Genomic DNA, 16,908 nt, shown 5'->3' on the forward strand with positions numbered 1-16,908 from the left:
GATTGTACCTGCACGCGCCGAGGAAGGCACGGCTCGATCTGGCCGCCAAAATTCAGCGAACCTCGGACGAAGAAGGTCGGCCACAAAGAAAAGAGTGGCGCCCCAAGCAGAAGAAAGCCGATGATGATGCATCGGCTGGCACAAACATGGTCTTCATTCTTCCAACGAAGTTTAGCGCTCCAAGATTATATGAAGCACCTGTGGCACAATTGGACTGCGGCCCACGGCCGGTTATCTTTGAGAAGCCGAAAGAAAGAAGTTACAGGCATCTGAAGGCCCTGTACTTGCGAGGTTACATCAATGGGCAGCCTCGTCAACAAGATGTTGGTAGACACCGGGCGGCAGTTAACATTATGCCATACTCCATGCTACGTCGGTTGGGACGCTCCAGCTCGGATCCGATCAAGACCAATGTGACACCGAGCGATTTCAACGGCCAAGCATCCGACGCACAAGGTGTCCTGAATGTGGATCCGACCGTAGGAAGGAAAACTGTCCCTACGACGTTCTTTATTGTCGACGAGCAAGAGTACCTACGCTGTCCTACTAGGGAGAGATTGGATCCACGCCAATCTGTTGCATTCCATCCACGATGCACCAATGCCTAATACAAGTGGGATGGAGATGAAGTAGAAGTCGTCCATGCGGATGATTCGGTCGAGGTTTCAACAGCCGGCATGGACATTTGGGAGACATCAGGCCAAGAGCCGCTCTCAGGCATCAATTTGGACGACTGTGAGCGCATCGACGTGACAAAGAACGGGGTTAGGCTGGTTTTATCCACCGGCCTGACCGTGTAACAAAGCAAATGTCGATGGATAAACGTGGCGAGACTGATCCTTGTGATCGGCCCCAAAAATTTATGAAGGGACATCACAAAACCTTCACCGAGCAAGCAACGTGGAGGCCGATTCCAGCAATCGGCCAAAATTATCCTCACCATCCATTCTGCCTGGGTTCAACATGTTATCCAACAGAGCCGATACCATCAATTCTCTTGACAGAATCGGCTCGGGGGGGCACCCAGGTGGATAAAACACGAGGATATGCGATGGAAGCGTCTCATCCTTTGGTGATGGGTATTGAAGTATGGGGGCCGAGGCGTAAGTCGGCCGTAAAAAATTCGACAAATTCGAAAAATTTTAAACACAGCCGATGCGCAGACATCGCCTTAAGGATAGAAAGCCGATGCAAGAGGCTCAGCAGTGCCAGCAGAAGCGTCAGTTTTGGTGACCAGATGCAGAGGCTAATGTTCAAAAGGAATCGCCACGTCCAGATCGGCTCTGTTGATTGGGACAAGTCTGAGGGATCACAACCCTGACCAACAACAAGAGCAGCATGGACGTGTGGATCAGGTTAAGGGAGAGCCCACGAAGGGAGCACATCTCTTCTAGGACTATGAGAATAGCCAATGGCGAAGCGATCGGCTGTGGCGTGTCTGCCTGAGGGCTTGGCCAAGGTGGCGACTTGATAGCTGTCACTTTCAGAGGTTGTTACGTCCAAGGTGTTGGAGGGCATCAGAAATTCAGGACATCCTCGCCGGAAGTTGCTTCAGCCTGCCAAGGATGATGAGCCGATCTGGTCTAAAGAAGCTCGGGGGGCAGCTCACACTGAAGGTTCTCTCGCTCTCGAAGCCGATTTTGTTGGAATCGGCCGACTCCGCATTGCAACTTGGATAAGGCTCGGGGGCAACTCACCCGAAAGTTCTTTGTTCTGGGAGCTGATTTTGTTGGAATCGGTCGGCTCTACATCACAACTGTGCTGAAGAGGGATGCTTTTGTTACGGAGCTATCAGTTTCAACATCCCAGCTTATTCAGTAACAGTTTTGGGGCTCTCTTGAAGACACCTGCCCGAGACCGTACTGCCAGCTTGCTGGATTGGCTGGTTTCATAATCAGGTTTTATGATCCTTTCGGAGGTGTCTCATGATCCAAAGCCGATGCGCAAAGTGGCTAGGGTGCCAGTTCGGCGGTGCTATCAGGGGAGTTCTGGCATACAAGACAGCTTTCTGCTCATTGAACTGTGGGTAGTCATCTACGCTTCGACTGTCAATGGAAGAAAGGTGATCGGCTGGTTGGCCCTGCATGATAGCTCTCTCAGATAAGGTTGAGCTCCGGTCCTTTTGTCTGAATTATGTGTCTTCATCACTGTCTTCGCCTTAACTGAGGCGTGTGGGGCAGCTGGTCTGGTAGATACCCTGTTTTTTAGAAGCTGATTGAAGTGTCGTCAGCGGGTCTTGCATCGCAGTCTTCTCCGAAGATGATGATCCACCAGAGCCCAAATTTATCAGTAAAGATGAAGGATAGATTATGAGGGACCATTGTGTTGCCATCGGCTCATTTGAACATTGGTTAAGTGGATAATCGGCGCGATCGGCGCAATGGGGAATCGGCTAAATCGGCATAAAGGAAATCGACAAAATCAAATTGGGGAAATTCTTCATTGATGAACAAGATTTCTTACATAAAGAGCTGATTGCTCTCAAAAGGAAGTACTAGGGGATACATTGCCCCGTCTACTACTACTGGCCCTATGCTAAGATCCTATCTAGGGGCCGTTGCTGCCCTCATCGTCGTCATCACCGTCGTCGCCACTGTCGGCGCTACTCCCCGCCGGCTCGTCGTCGCTGCTCCAGCGACCGCCGGCAGGGCCCTCGTTGTCCTCGTCCTCCTCATCAGCGTCGTCGTCGTCGCTGTCGACGTCGCTGAGGTTCCCGGGCCAGAGGCAGTGGCGTTTGGCCGGCGGCTCGTCGGAGGAGCTGTCATCGTCCTCCTCCTCCTCCTCCTCCTCCTTCGCCTCCTCGGAGGAGGTGAAGTCATCCCGGGAGAAGCGATCGTCATCGCTCTCCTCCTCCGATTCCCCGTCGGCGAGGAAGCGGAGGTCGCTCTCCCCACCGGTCAAGGACTTGTCTTCCTCGGACCGGATGGAGGAGGCGTGGTCTTCGAGGTCCCATTTTCCGGTGCGCGAATGTCCGGCGGCGTCTCGCGGGAGGAGGAGGACCCAAGGGAGAGTTCCGATGAGGTGGAGGAAGAAGAAGACATGGTGCGCAGAAGGGCTTTTGGAGTGCTAATGCGGAGATGATGAGGAGGAGAACTGTTCGGTGCGGTTAAATAAAAGAAGTGGGGATTTAATGTTCGAACAGTTTTCAAGGAGGTGGTGCCAAAAACTGTCAAATCGTGCAGAGAAGTTGGGAAGGCAAGTCGTCATGATGAAACTTACTCGCGACGGTTCCGCTCTCGCCACGACATGACCCGACGAAAGAGAGCATAATGATTTTGGAAATGTCATTTCCAAAACCAGGGGGCATGTGTTATCACCAGATTTTGGCCAAATCGGGAGGTGGGCCGCGATCAAGATGGGCTTGGAAGATTACACGTGGAAGATCTCTCGAAGCGGCCTTGCACGGAGAATTTGGGCTAGAGTGCCCGTGTATCTTTAATTACAGTAGATTGTATCTAGATTAAAAGTTAGAGTTTGTCTCGTACACGGTGGGGATCTCCCACGTTAGAAAGTCCGCTAGACTATAAATATGTATCTAGGGTTTATGGAATAAACAACAACCAACGTTCAACCACAAACAAATCTCGGCGCATCGCCAACTCCCTCGTCTCGAGGGTTTCTCCGGTAAGCACCATGCTGCCTAGATCGCATCTTGCGATCTAGGCAGCACAAGCCTGCCCACGTTGTTCATGCGTTGCTCGTACTGGAAGCCTTTTTGATGGCGAGCAACGTAGTTATCTTAGATGTGTTAGGGTTAGCATTGTTCTTCGAATTACATGCTTTCGTTATGCGACCCTTGCACATCTAGCCGCCCTTACACCTATCTTAGGTGTAGGGGCGGCACCCCGCTTGATCATAGTTTAGTAGATCTGATCCGTTACGGTTGCTCCTTGTTTCATCAAGGATTAGTTTAACATCCGCAATAGTTAGGCCTTACAAAGGGTTGGAGGATCCAGCGGCGTGTAGGGTGGCGTTTGCTAGCCCTAGAAAGGATGTTCCGGGGATCAACCTCGTGTTGGTTTTTAGGCCCCTGTCTAGGATCGGCTTACGGTCACCGTGCGCGAGCGCGAGGCCCAATCGTGAGTAGGATGATCCGATTATGCGGTGAAAACCCTAAATCGTCGTAGATCTAATTAGCTTTATCTTGATCAAGCAGGACCACCATATATTCGGGCACCTCGTCCGAATCATGGGTGGATCGGCTCTTTGAGCCGATTCACGAGATAACCCGAGAGCCGATCGAGGCTCGTATTTAATGTTTACGTGTATGCCATGCAGGAAACTAAGCGAGGCATCATCCACACCTTCCTGACCAGGTATAGGTCAGGTGGCACGCCCTTGCGATAGCATCGGACGTGCGACCAGGAGGCTTTGCGGGCCGTCGCTCTGAGGGACTGGGGCCAGCCGCAGCCCTAGTTGTTCCCGGCTCTACTGTGTTGCCCGTCTCTGCCCGCCAGGGGGTTTCTGACATCAACAAATTAGGAGTCAGCTGCTAGAGCTGAATTCCGTAGAAAAAGAGGAGACAACGAAGAAATTCGTGGGCTGGAAGAGAAAGCCCACGCTGCAGAAAAGCAACGAACATGACAGTAAAACCCTTTGGAGGCTTCGGGCGAGAAGCGGAACCTGGATGAATGAAATCAGATTCGGCAGAAGGGATGATGCCTAACGACCTCATCTTGTTCTCCTCATGCTAGGAGATGGTGGATGCGGTCCAGTCGAGGCTGGCTTTGGATGCACCTGCGGTAGCACCAGAGCTGGCGGTACCCTTCTTCTTGCCCATGGCCGCTGGAGAGCTCGAGGAGGCAGAGGCAATGGAGAGAATGAGGCAAAGGAAGAAGATGAGCAGTATGGGAGGCGTAAAAAGTGAAAACGTAAGAGTTCCTCTATTTATAATAAGGAATGACTGAGGATCGTGGCCGTTATTTTTTGCATCGTGGGAAGATGGACAAAGATCCAGTCATACACGTGTCAAGAAGAGAGAGAAACCAGCGGCCCATTACTCCCACTACGTGCGGAAATCGAGGAGGCGCCTCGGTCAACGCGCAAGGTCTAGTCATTTCCTAACTGACCGCGCAGAAGTAGGGTGGGCCCGTCTGGTCACGTCATGTCAATCGAAATGCCGTAGTGGCAACATCACTGATGATGTCACCGAAAGTATCGACTCCTGATGAAGCATCCGAAGGATATTACAACATCGGGTTGCTCGACTTGAGTCTACGCACGGTTGCAAGCATCCGTCCCTTGATTCAGGGGCTACTCCCATCGGGAGCGCTGGACGCGCACCCGATAAAAATTATGGACTCGAAGATTTCAAAAGGTCCAGGATCATGCCCGGGGACTTCATTCTGAGTAGAGTAGCGTTGTTTTGCCATCGGCAGTTAACCAGCATCGATCTATCGAATAAACTGGGCACGTTACTCAAATCTCTTACATACTATCAATTGGCATGACTTTACTCGAAGTTATGGAGGACCCGATATAAGAAGATATCAGATGACAACTTGCAAAAAAACATCGACAACCAAAAACATTCGAGTAGTACAACTTGAGTCTACACACGGTTGCAAGCATCCGTCTAGACTCGGGGGCTACTCCCATCGGGAGCGCTGGACGCGCACCCGATAAAAATGAGTTTTTAGCTTCAAGAGATCAAGATCTTTCGGCAATTATGGATGTTCGACAGAAGAAAATTTAAGTCCCTGCCCGAAGCTTTACTTCGTCCAGTCACTCGGGGGCTACTGATGTGGGCATTACCCTTCGGGTAACCAATGTTATGATACCTCCTACGGCCCAACCAGGGGCCCATGAAGATCATCCACCGACCAAAGTGGGCCGTTATGTCGGTTCCGAAGAAAGATTCTTGACGAATAAGGCAAGAAGACGAGGAACAAGGAATTTTTAGATGTAGAACTCTTTATAACCTAGTCGAACCCGGACAGAACTCTCGGGACCTGGCCTGCAATATAAGGGCCAGGAGAGGGAGCTAGGTCATTAGAAATCTTAGCCTCTTGACGATATCTTAGTCTTAGCCTTCGGCTACCCCATTGTAACCCGATAATTTCGATAATCAAGATCAGACAAGCAGGAAGTAAGGGTTTTACCTCATCGAGGGCCCCGGACCTGGGTAAATCTCTCTCCCCGTTTGTTTGGTATCCGATGTCTCATGTCAGCCTGTAGGATTCCGTTAACCCTAAGCCCCAAAAGGTGGGCATTGCTGAAGAGCACCCTTGTCAACTAGCATCATATTCAATCTCAAATTTCTTATTGAAATGAGGAAGTGCAAGCAACGGTGCAGAAGTTAACATACGTTTCAGTTCATCAAAAGCATGATCTTGGGTTGCGCCCCACTCAAATACAACACCCTTTTTAGTCAATTCATTCAAAGGTGCAGCAATAGTACTAAAATTGGGCACAAATCTTCTATAAAACCCAGCAAGACCATGAAAACTTCTTACTTAACTCACATTCATGGGAGTAGGCCAATTTTGAATTGCTTCAATCTTAGATGAATCTACCTCTACTCCATGCTTAGAGACAATATAACCCAGAAATATGACCTTATCTTTGCAAAATGTGCACTTCTCAAGATTACCATTGAGTTTACTATCACGCAACACTTGCAAAACATGTCGAATATGCATAGTATGATCAGATTCATTGCGGCTGCAGATTAATATGTCATCAAAGTACACAACCACAAACTTGCCAATAAAATCACTTAAAATATGATTCATCAGTCTCATAAAAGTACTAGGTGCATTAGTCAAACCAAAAGGCATTACTAACCACTCATATAAACCAAATTTTGTTTTAAAGGTTGTTTTTCATTCATCCCCTTCTTTTATCCTAATTTGATGATAACCACTACGCAAACCAATTTTAGAGAAAACAGAGCACCACTCAATTCATCTAGCATATCCTCTAAACGGGGAATAGGATGACGATATCGAATAGTAATGTTGTTTATCGCTCGACAATCTACACACATGTGCCATGTACCATCTTTCTTAGGAACTAAAATAACAGGAACAACACAAGGACTTAGGCTTATGCGAATATAACCTTTGTCGAGTAACGTTTATACTTGTTTCTGTATTTCCTTCGTCTCTTCGGGGCTCATCCTGTACGGCGCCCTGTTGAGCAGCGAGGCGCCGGGGATCAAGTCAATTTGATGCTCAATACCATGCAATGGTGGCAATCCTGCAGGCACCTCCTCTGGAAACACGTCGCCGAATTCCTGCAAAACATGAGAAACACCAAGAGAAATAGGGGTCATGTCGTTAGAAACCAAAACCTCACCCTTGTACATAAGCACAAGAGGCATGGCTGTAGGATCCTCACTAAATTCTCTCATATCCTCTCTGGTGACTAATATCACTAAGGAATTCACTCTCTCACTTTTCGTTATATCACTCACGGTATTACAATTCTCTCGCTTATCTATGGATGCATCCTCCAAGTTTACTTCAACTTTCTAACGAGATTCATTGACAATTTGTTGTGGTGACATAGGCTGCAAGTTAATTTTATTGCCCTTGAACTCCAAGTGATATGTATTGGCACAACCATTTTGTTGCACAGAACAGTCATAGAGCCATGGCCGGCCCAACAGCAGGTGACACACCATCATAGGAACCACATCAAAATCAATGGAATCCTTATACGGTCCAATCTCAAAATCTACACGCACCATGTGGTTTACCTTCATCTCACCATTATCGCTTAACCACTGAATATAGTATGGATGCGGGTGCGGTAGATACTTCAACTTCAGCTTGGCACATAACTCCTTGCTTGCTAAATTGCGACAACTCCCGTCATTAATAATGACGTTGCAAGCTTTATCAGGACCAACTAGTGCCTTTGTTTGGAACAAATTGCAGCGTTGAGTAGATGCACTCGGCTGCACATTAAGAGCACGTTGTGACAGAACAATAGTGCGAGCTTCAGACGGAAAAGCATCTACACCATCACTGTCATAATCATCATCTTCTAGAGCATCCAGATCAACATCATCTCCAGTCTCATACTCATCGTTGCCATTAATGATCATCACTTTACGGTTAGGACAATCTCTCTTGAAGTGACCCTTGCCACCACATATATGACAATTCATATCGCGGTTGCACGCCGTAGATATGCTAGAACCACTTCCACTTGCAGCAGGTTCGGACTTCTTTGTGTTGGACACATTGGAGACCGGCTTTCTAGACGAAGTAGGAAACGTTGAGGGACGCAATGATGGCGCCGACGCTGTAGAGGGTGGCACCCTAGAGGTAAAACGCCCAGCTCCGGTAGCACGGCCTTTGATTTGCGCCTCTTCAGCTAAATGTGCTTCAGCTTCTCTTGCATGATGTAGTAGCTCATTTATAGTAGTGTAACGGTATGACGAACAATGCCCTTGATATTATACTTCAAACCATGAAGAAAGCGCTGCATTGTCGTCTCAAGTGACTCACGGACACGGCCACGCTGCATAAGCATCTCCATCTCCATGAAATAAGCATCAACCGCCAGAACTCCTTGTCTCAAGAGGGTAACCTTATCATATATAGATCGCAAATAATTAGTGGGAACGAAACGAGCTTGCATAATTGCCTTCATCTCACGCCATGTAAGAACTGTCACTTCTCCATCTTCTTGACGAGCACGTGTAACTCCATCCCACCAACGCAATGCATAGCCATCAAATTCTGGGGAAGCAAGCTTAATCTTCCTATCTTCAGTATAATCATGTAGGCGCCACAACTTCTCAATTTTCAGCTCCCAAGTGAGATATTCTTCAACATCAGGACCTCCTTCAAATTTGGGGATTGCGAATTTTGGCTTACCCAAACCATCGTCTTGCGGTTGTGGAGGGACACAGTGAGCTCCGAGTTCGACAAAGCCACGACCATGGTTACCACGTCCAACACCACAACCAACTCCACGCCCTTCAGCAGCGGGTTGTTCTTCAAAATCTCCATGAACACCGTCCCCTTCTTCATGTTGTTGTTGTTGTTGGGTCAGGTTCTCAATAGCTAACTGCAACGCTTGAAGAGAGCGCTGAATATCCGTCACTTGTTCTTGAATTGTATTGACGGTCTCATTAGTAGTGTCAAGCTTCTTGGTGACTTTCTCAATATCAGCAGTAAGTCCTTCGTCCTGTTCGCGGAATCACATCGCATCTCATTACGAAGAGCTTCATACTCCCTCCAAGAAACAATATCAGCTCCATCCTTCTGTTTCGTGTTAACAAGTTTAGCATCACTAGAAGACATGGTTAGTAGATTAGTGCACTAAAACAAATATATGTGGTGGTACTCTCACAACTCACTCAAAAACTGATAAGAAAGTTAAATCTTACCGCTCCAAAGTGAATTAGTATTGGAGCCACTTGGATTGACAAATAGTGCACGGATGTAGCAAAGAGAATATCAAGGGCATAAGAACAATCACACGACAAAGCAGGCTATATGTGGGGCTGTAGGTAGGCTACCTATTTGCACCAATAACAAGCTCTAGCGCTGATCGTAGAACAACCAAAGATACTCACACCAGGCGAATGTGGCAATGCAACTATATGGATGAAAAGGTTGCAATGCACTCGAGAGACACTAGCAAAGCTCAACGAAACAGGCACAAGATTGCTCAACTACGGGTGCAGAAAAGTAAACTAGGTCTTCACTTGATCTCTTACTAGCACTTCACTTTTTTTGATTTTCTTTATATCATACACAACACTTGTAGCTCTTTTTGCTTTTATTATTTTTATTTTATGAATCTACTCTTTGTAACACGGCCAACAGAAATTGCAAAGCATCAAAACCCTAACAAGCAGCATGTCGAGCGGTAAAACTAGTCTCTTGTGGGAAAGTTCCTAGTCACGTATATTGAAAGGTTGTGTCTATGGTTGGGAACAAGCAAACTGTACGCTACGTGGACTCGGAGCAACAAAAACTAAAAACTAGATGATATCGAAACACAAACCCTAGACAATCTACTAACTAGAAGAAAAAGATACGCAAAAACAACTACGAAAAGAAACTAAAACTCGAAATTTATGCAATCTAAGGCTATGGCAAACCCTAACCCTAATATTTTTGGCCTTTTCTGGATAGGAAAACACTCACAACTCAACTATGGGGTGGATTGTGGATGGCTTACCGAGAAAACGCTGAAATCCGATACCAAGATGATAAGGGGTTGGCCGATCTTCTCAGTAAGCACGGTGGTGATGATGAACACACGATGAACACATCGGAGATAACACTATGAGGAGGTTGAGATAACTTGTATGACGCCGATGAAGTCTCTCGATTGATTCCTGTCGCCAATGCAACAGCTCTCAACCCTGCAAGATATTCGCAACTCCACACACTTGCGCACGTAGCAGCCGACCACGAAGCGGTAAATTTCAACCGTCTAATTCCCAATGGAACAGCACATCACACAAAAATTTCAGTAGCAAAGCACCAGATCGATGCGAATTGGTGTATGGATTCAATAGAGTTGCCAAAACAATCAACTATGAACTAGGTTTATCTTAAACATGGTCTAAACCTATTATGGGGGCGTCCTATGCACTTATATAGGGGTTCAGGACGACCAGAAATCGAGAAAATACAATAATAACCGACCCAGATCCGGATCTGGTCGAGACTGACTCGGACACGGCCGGCCTGGGGGCCGGTCGACCGGGTCAGGGGCCGGATGGTCCCGTTTGGACCGGGCCAAGGACCGGGCTGGCACCGGGTGGGGGTGCCAGGCTCCCTGGATGGTGCCCGGTTGGCACCGGTATAGGAGCCAGCTGGCGCCGGGCTCATCCGGCGTGGCGGCCGGTGGGACCGGGCGTGGGGCTGGGCCGTCCGGCGTGGCGGCCGGTTGCTCCGGGTGTGGGACCGGCCTGGACTGCTTCTCCTTCCTTCGTGCATGCCTCCCTCTCCTCACTCGCGCGTCCATGGATGTCTTCATGTCCAGCTCCATGTCTAGCTCCATGTCCAGCTGCTCCTCTCCTCCTCGTGCGATGCTTGCTCCCTCTTCGTACCTGATCATACATAAGTAAAAGGACTTAGGCAGTATAAAGTTCTCATCGATCAAAGTACATTTAGGAGTGAATTCACCTGCTCCTTAAGTAGCTTCGCACGAGCTCTTGTAATGGGTCCAATCCCGACTTCATTGGACTTGAGCTTCACAGCAGCATCGTCTTCATCTTGTAATGACGGAGGTAGTAGTTTAGTAGGGATGTCCTCATCACAGCCTAATGCACAAGGCCAGGTCACGTTTCTATTGGGAAGCTAACGGGCCGAAGCGTAAATATCACTGGGTGTGCTGCTCCGCGATGTGCAAGCCAAAGAGTCTAGGGGGACTCAAGATTGTGGACACTAGGATCATGAATGTGTGCCAAATGGCTAAGTGGATCTGGAGAGTTTACACTTGGGAGCAGGGTCTCTGGGCGAATATCCTCCGCAACAAATATCTCAATGATAAGGACCTGCTCACAGATGCGCACAGGTCTGGATCGCAAATTCTGGAACACTATCGAAAAGATTAAGCACGTCTTTAGCTTGGGGGCTAAACACAATGTGTGCAATGGCCCGGCCACTAGATTCTGGCTGGATTGGTGCCAGGGGAGGGGGCACCTAAGGGGGAGATTCCTTGGGCTTTTTGCTATTGTCGCGGATCCGGAGGCCACGGTAGCTGAGATTTTCCAGGACAACACTTTCAGGGTGACCTTCCGCCGTGAACTTGGCTTTGGGGAACGAGTTGAGTGGGACAATTTGTCTCGCTTGGTGGAGGGTCTTACCCTTTCGGAGCCTCGGGACCTAATTTCTTGGTCCTTGGAACCTTCTGGGAGTTTCTCGATGCGTTCCTTGTATAAGAGGATGTGCCAGGGTATCCCCATAAACACTTCGGAGTCCTGTGGGGGATCAATGCCCCACTCAAAGTGCGCATCATCCTCTGGCAACTGGCCGAGAAGAGGCTATAGTCCAATGAAAACATTCGGAAGCGTAGGGCCCTTCCAATGGGTGTTGTGCCTTGTGTGGGGAGGTGGAAGACAACATCCACATTTTCTTCTGCTGCCCACTGACCATATTCATGTGGAGCGCTGTTAGAGATCTACTGCACTGCTCTAGGAACCCTTCGTGCTTTGCCGATATCTTTAGGATTTTGCACGTCCAGGTTGGCCAAACTAGGAGAGTTTTCTGGTTAGCGTGTGCCGCCCTTTTGTGAACCCTGTGGAACCTTAGGAATAAGTTCACAATTGAGGGCGTGTTTCCGATTCAACCGACTGATGGACTTTACAAAATGACCATGTACTTGCAAGTGTGGAAGCTTCTGGCTATGAGTCGGGACAACCATGCGATGGAGCTGGTGATCGGCAAGATTAGAGCTCTAGAGACGACGACCATCAGGGACCGAGACTAGCCCTATGTGTATCTTTCATGTTGTTTCTCTAGTCTAGGTTCTGCCATAGGTGTTGCGTTGTGGGTGGCTCTATGTGTGCCCTTACTTGTTTTTGGTTGCTTGTTTCCGAGATTGATGGAGCCTCCCTCCATCCTCTTGCTGTGTTTGTTCGATGTCGTACTTTGTTGGATGCTTCTGTTAGGGCTTTATTAATTTAAAACCGTACTCTGTTCGAGCCTTATGTTTAAGAAGTTTTGCCAGAAACATGCTAAAGCCAGGGTAGCATTTGTAGCTGAATGAACAGCTGCAGCCCAGTCCCAAATTGAACAAACCTGAAGGACTCAAACCAAAAACGACACCCAAACTGGATAATACACCACGATAGTGAAGCAGAGGCCTTCAGAAAACCAGACGCCTCGCCACCCTCATCCCCTCTCCTCCCCGTCGCCATGGCCGTCTCCACCTCCACCTCCACGCTCCCCCTCCTCTTCCTCCACCGCTCCACCACAAGCCCCAACCCCGCCGCCCTCTCCTTCCCCTCCTCCCTCCGCGCCTCCCCGCTGCGCTCCCGCGCCGCCGCCGCGGCCGCCTCCCCGCCCGCCGAGACCCTCGACCTACCTTCCGACACGCCTCCGGTACGTACGTGGCTATGCAGAATGATGCGTTAGCATATGCAATGTAGATTGTGTTCCCATTCGTGGCGTGTAATTGTATATGGAAGCATTTTGGTACAGTTCATGTCCGTTGGAGCTTTTTTTTTTTCGGGTCTGTTGGAGTTTGTTATTCGGCGATTATAATTGTCATTACTCCCGTGGTTTCAGGTTGGGGAGGGAAGTGGAATTCCGATGCCGTCGTCGATTGGGGATGATGGGGAGCAGGTACCTTATCCACGAGCCAATTTCTTCCCTGGTTATGTTCGCAAATGTTTCCATTCCAGTACTGTCAGCCTGTCACTGATGCGATTGCATTGCATTATTTCGTTTTAAGCACGTTGCTTCGCTTTCTTGGTGATTGTTAGCTTGCTGGTGTGAGTGTGTTTTGGATGTGAAACTGCGGTATCACCTTAGATAGTGTGGCGTCCTTAGTGTTCCGCTTTCGCTGCTAATGAGTTGTGTGGAGTTACCACTTTCCATCACGCTGTCTAGAGTTTGTACATGAAATGTGATGTGTATTTGAAGTATTTCCTTGTTCCATTGAGTGAGGATGATATCCAAGTTATATTTGAACACAATCGTGAAGTCTTCCATGTTCAACTGAATGCTAAAAGGATCATCTCACTTTGTAGGTTTCTCCATGTCAATAATCTACTGAATTTTTCTGTTGTTCTCCCTTCAATTCTCAATTATTTTCCCATTCTTTATTATATTCTGTTATGTATTTGTTCAAACATTATTTGCGCATTTTTTCTAATCATATGCACAGATATTATAACAATATACCAGCATCATTTTTTTTGCAATTTTTGTTGGAAACCTTCTTTTGCATCTTGGTCTGAAGAACAAATTTGCTAGGGTTGTGGGGTGAGAAAAAGCAGTATCACCAAAACTGTAACCCATGTAGGAACTCCTTAGAATCTGTTGTTTCGCAAAAAAGAACTTGATAGGAATCTTCCAGTGACTACTCCCTAACATCACATGCTTCCTTTCTTGCTTCATGTTTGTCATCTCTTAAGCATGTCCATCGTGCATGTCTGTTTGCAGTTGCTGTTTGGTGCTACTGCCGGAAAGGAAAATGTTCCGGCATGTGCACAGTTGCACCCGTCCTTCAGTAATTCCTTCAGTGTATCTCAAGAAAAAATAGTGATAATGAACAGATATGGAGAGAAACTCGCTGGGGTTTTGCATGAAGCTGGATCTAAGGACATTGTAGTGCTCTGCCATGGATTTAGGTCATCAAAGGAAAGTAGAACCATAATGGGTCTTACTGATGCATTAACATCAGAGAAGATTAGTGTCTTTCGTTTCGATTTTTCTGGCAATGGAGAGAGTGAAGGCACATTTCAGTATGGCAACTACTACAAAGAGGTGGAGGACTTGCATGCTGTAATCCAACATCTGAAGGACCAGAAGCGTGATACTCGTGCTATTGCCGGCCACAGTAAAGGAGGAGATGTGGTCATCATCTATGCATCCATGTATCAAGATGTATCTCGTATTATCAACATGTCTGGAAGATTTGATCTCAAGCGTGGAATTGCAGATCGCCTTGGCAATGATTATATGGAAATAATAAATCAACATGGTTTCATTGACGTGGGACAGAAAAAAGGACAATCCATCTACCGTGTAACGAAAGAAAGTCTGATGGATCGTCTTAAGATAGATATGCAGAGTGCATGTATGTCTATTGACCCTAATTGCAGGGTCTTGTCAGTTCACGGCTCTGATGACGATGTTGTGCCATCTGAGGATGCTGTGGAATTTCATAAATATATAAGCAACCACGAGCTGCATATTATTGAAGGAGCTGATCATAGATATTCATCTCACCAGCTTGAGTTGGCTAACATTGTAGTGAAATTTGCTAGATCTGGGTGACAGAACGATGTTGGAACAAATGTAACCCTGACTTTGGCCCAATATTTTTGTGATTGGCGTTGTCATCAATTTGCTGGCAACTACAAATTGCCCTATCAAATTTAGTTGAATGTGTTAAGTTTCCATGCTTCTGGCAGTATTAACTGTATTTCGATCATGCCTTAGTCTGCTGTATATTTAGATTTGGTGTTTCTGTTTCTTCGGGTTATCTGGAGAAGTTGGAAGTGTCAAGTGTCCATGCTTCTGGCACTGTTAACTGCATTTCCATCATACCTTAGTCAACTGCATCTTTTGATTTGGTGTTTCTGTTTCTTGGGGTTACTTGCAGAAGTTGCTGTTACCTGTAGAACTAACACCATTTGGTATCAATATTTTTGTGATCGGCGATCTCATCACTTCCAATATCAAATTTTGTTGAAAGTGTTAAGTGTACATGCTTCTGTCACTCAACTGTATTTCCATGATACCATAGTCAAATGCATAATTTGATTTTGTGTTTTTGTTTCATCGGGTAACCTGCAGAAAGTTGAAAGTTATAAAGTATCTGTGTTTCTGGCACTGTTAACTGTATTTCTATCATACCTCAGTCAACTGCATATTTTGATATGGTGTTTCTGTTTCTTGGGGTTACTTGCAGAAGTTGCTGTTATCTGTAGAACTAACACCATTTGGTATCAAAATATTCTGTTTTCAGCTGGCACCAAAGCAGAAGATCAGAATCAAGCTGAGGTCTTACTGGGTACCATTGATTGAGGACTCCTGCAAGCAGATCATTGAAGCTGCAAAAACAACTAATGCAAAGACCATGGGTCCTGTTCCCCTGCCAACCAAGAAGAAGATATATTGTGTGCTCCAATCTCCCCACGTGCACAAAGATTCAAGGTTCCATTTTGAGATCCGGACACACCAGCGGCTGATTGATATCATGTACCCGACAGCCCAGACGATCGACTCATTGATGCAGCTCCAGCTCCCCGCCGGCGTGGATGTCGAGGTTAAGCTATGATCCCACTAGAGCTGGACGCTTAAGGTTTTATATGTACTGTAATGCTCTTTTCTGCAGACCTCTAGTTGATCCTTTTGCTGTCTCAGACTTGAAACATATGTAGAGCCTGTAACACGGAATACATGTTCAGAAATGAAATATCTTCTTGCGGTTAAAGTACTGAGCAAGATTACTTGCATTTGTTATTGATCTCTTTTCCCAACATGATACTGGTAGCATTGATTTGTGTGCTGATTCAGCACACCATCAAAGCTTTCTAATTTTCCCTAGAGTAGTCAAAGTTCTGCAGGCTGATTCGATCAGCATCATGTTGTAACAATACTGTGGCTGCAATTGGCCAGCCAATTCAGTGAGCATCTGGTATTGATCTCTTGTCCCATAATGATACTGGTAGCACTGATTTGTGTGCTGATTCAGCACACTGTCAAAGCTTTCTAGCTTCCTAGAAATAGTCCAAGTTTTGCAAAACGATTTGGTCAGCGTCTGTTCCCAAGTTTCAACCCAAAATCTACCGAAAGCTTAAACTCTGTCTACAGAAGTCAGCTACAAACCAGACTTTCAGAGGCATATAATCAATGCAGATCAACTGTCCCGGCACTAGTTATTTACCCTGTATTGCACTATATGTCAAGGTTACACAGTTGATCGTCTGGATCAAGTGGTCTTCCTGGTTGAAAAAAAAACATGAACAAAAATCGGTCTGTAGCAGACAAACCAGTGAGCATGTGCTTTGTCCAAAAAAAGGCACGTGTTATTGTTCTAATGTTCCAGCTTATAATACTGATCGTACCAAGTAATTCCTGTCTGATTCAGCATCCTGATAAAGCTTACCTTTTTTTCTGACGATTAGCAGGAGCTCTACCATTTCATTACAGTAGGGATAAAGCTTACCCTTTTGCTGATAAAATGAGTGCTTTTGTTAAACTTGAATGTTTGCATCAAGGTGATACAAGCAAAGAGTTTCACCCGACTTCTGCA

The 16,908-nt window shown here is 46.9% G+C and overlaps 1 protein-coding gene across 2 annotated transcripts; it reads left to right on the top strand.

Moving 5' to 3' along the window:
• Positions 1-12,805: 12,805 nt before the first annotated feature.
• Positions 12,806-16,086, top strand: LOC124701633 (cyanelle 30S ribosomal protein S10-like). 2 transcript variants are annotated; one of them, XM_047233728.1, is made up of 3 exons: positions 12,806-13,022; positions 13,209-13,265; positions 15,619-16,086. In XM_047233728.1, exons 1-3 carry the CDS (start codon positions 12,837-12,839, stop codon positions 15,928-15,930), a joined length of 555 nt encoding a protein of 184 aa, XP_047089684.1. In that variant the 5' UTR covers positions 12,806-12,836; the 3' UTR covers positions 15,931-16,086. The 2 variants fall into 2 exon arrangements, with proteins under 2 accessions (XP_047089684.1, XP_047089685.1); XM_047233729.1 differs by lacking the exon at positions 15,619-16,086 and adding an exon at positions 14,088-15,049.
• Positions 16,087-16,908: the final 822 nt, after the last annotated feature.

This window comes from Lolium rigidum, chromosome 3 (genome assembly GCF_022539505.1).
Source record: "Lolium rigidum isolate FL_2022 chromosome 3, APGP_CSIRO_Lrig_0.1, whole genome shotgun sequence".
Taxonomy (NCBI): Eukaryota; Viridiplantae; Streptophyta; class Magnoliopsida; order Poales; family Poaceae; genus Lolium; species Lolium rigidum.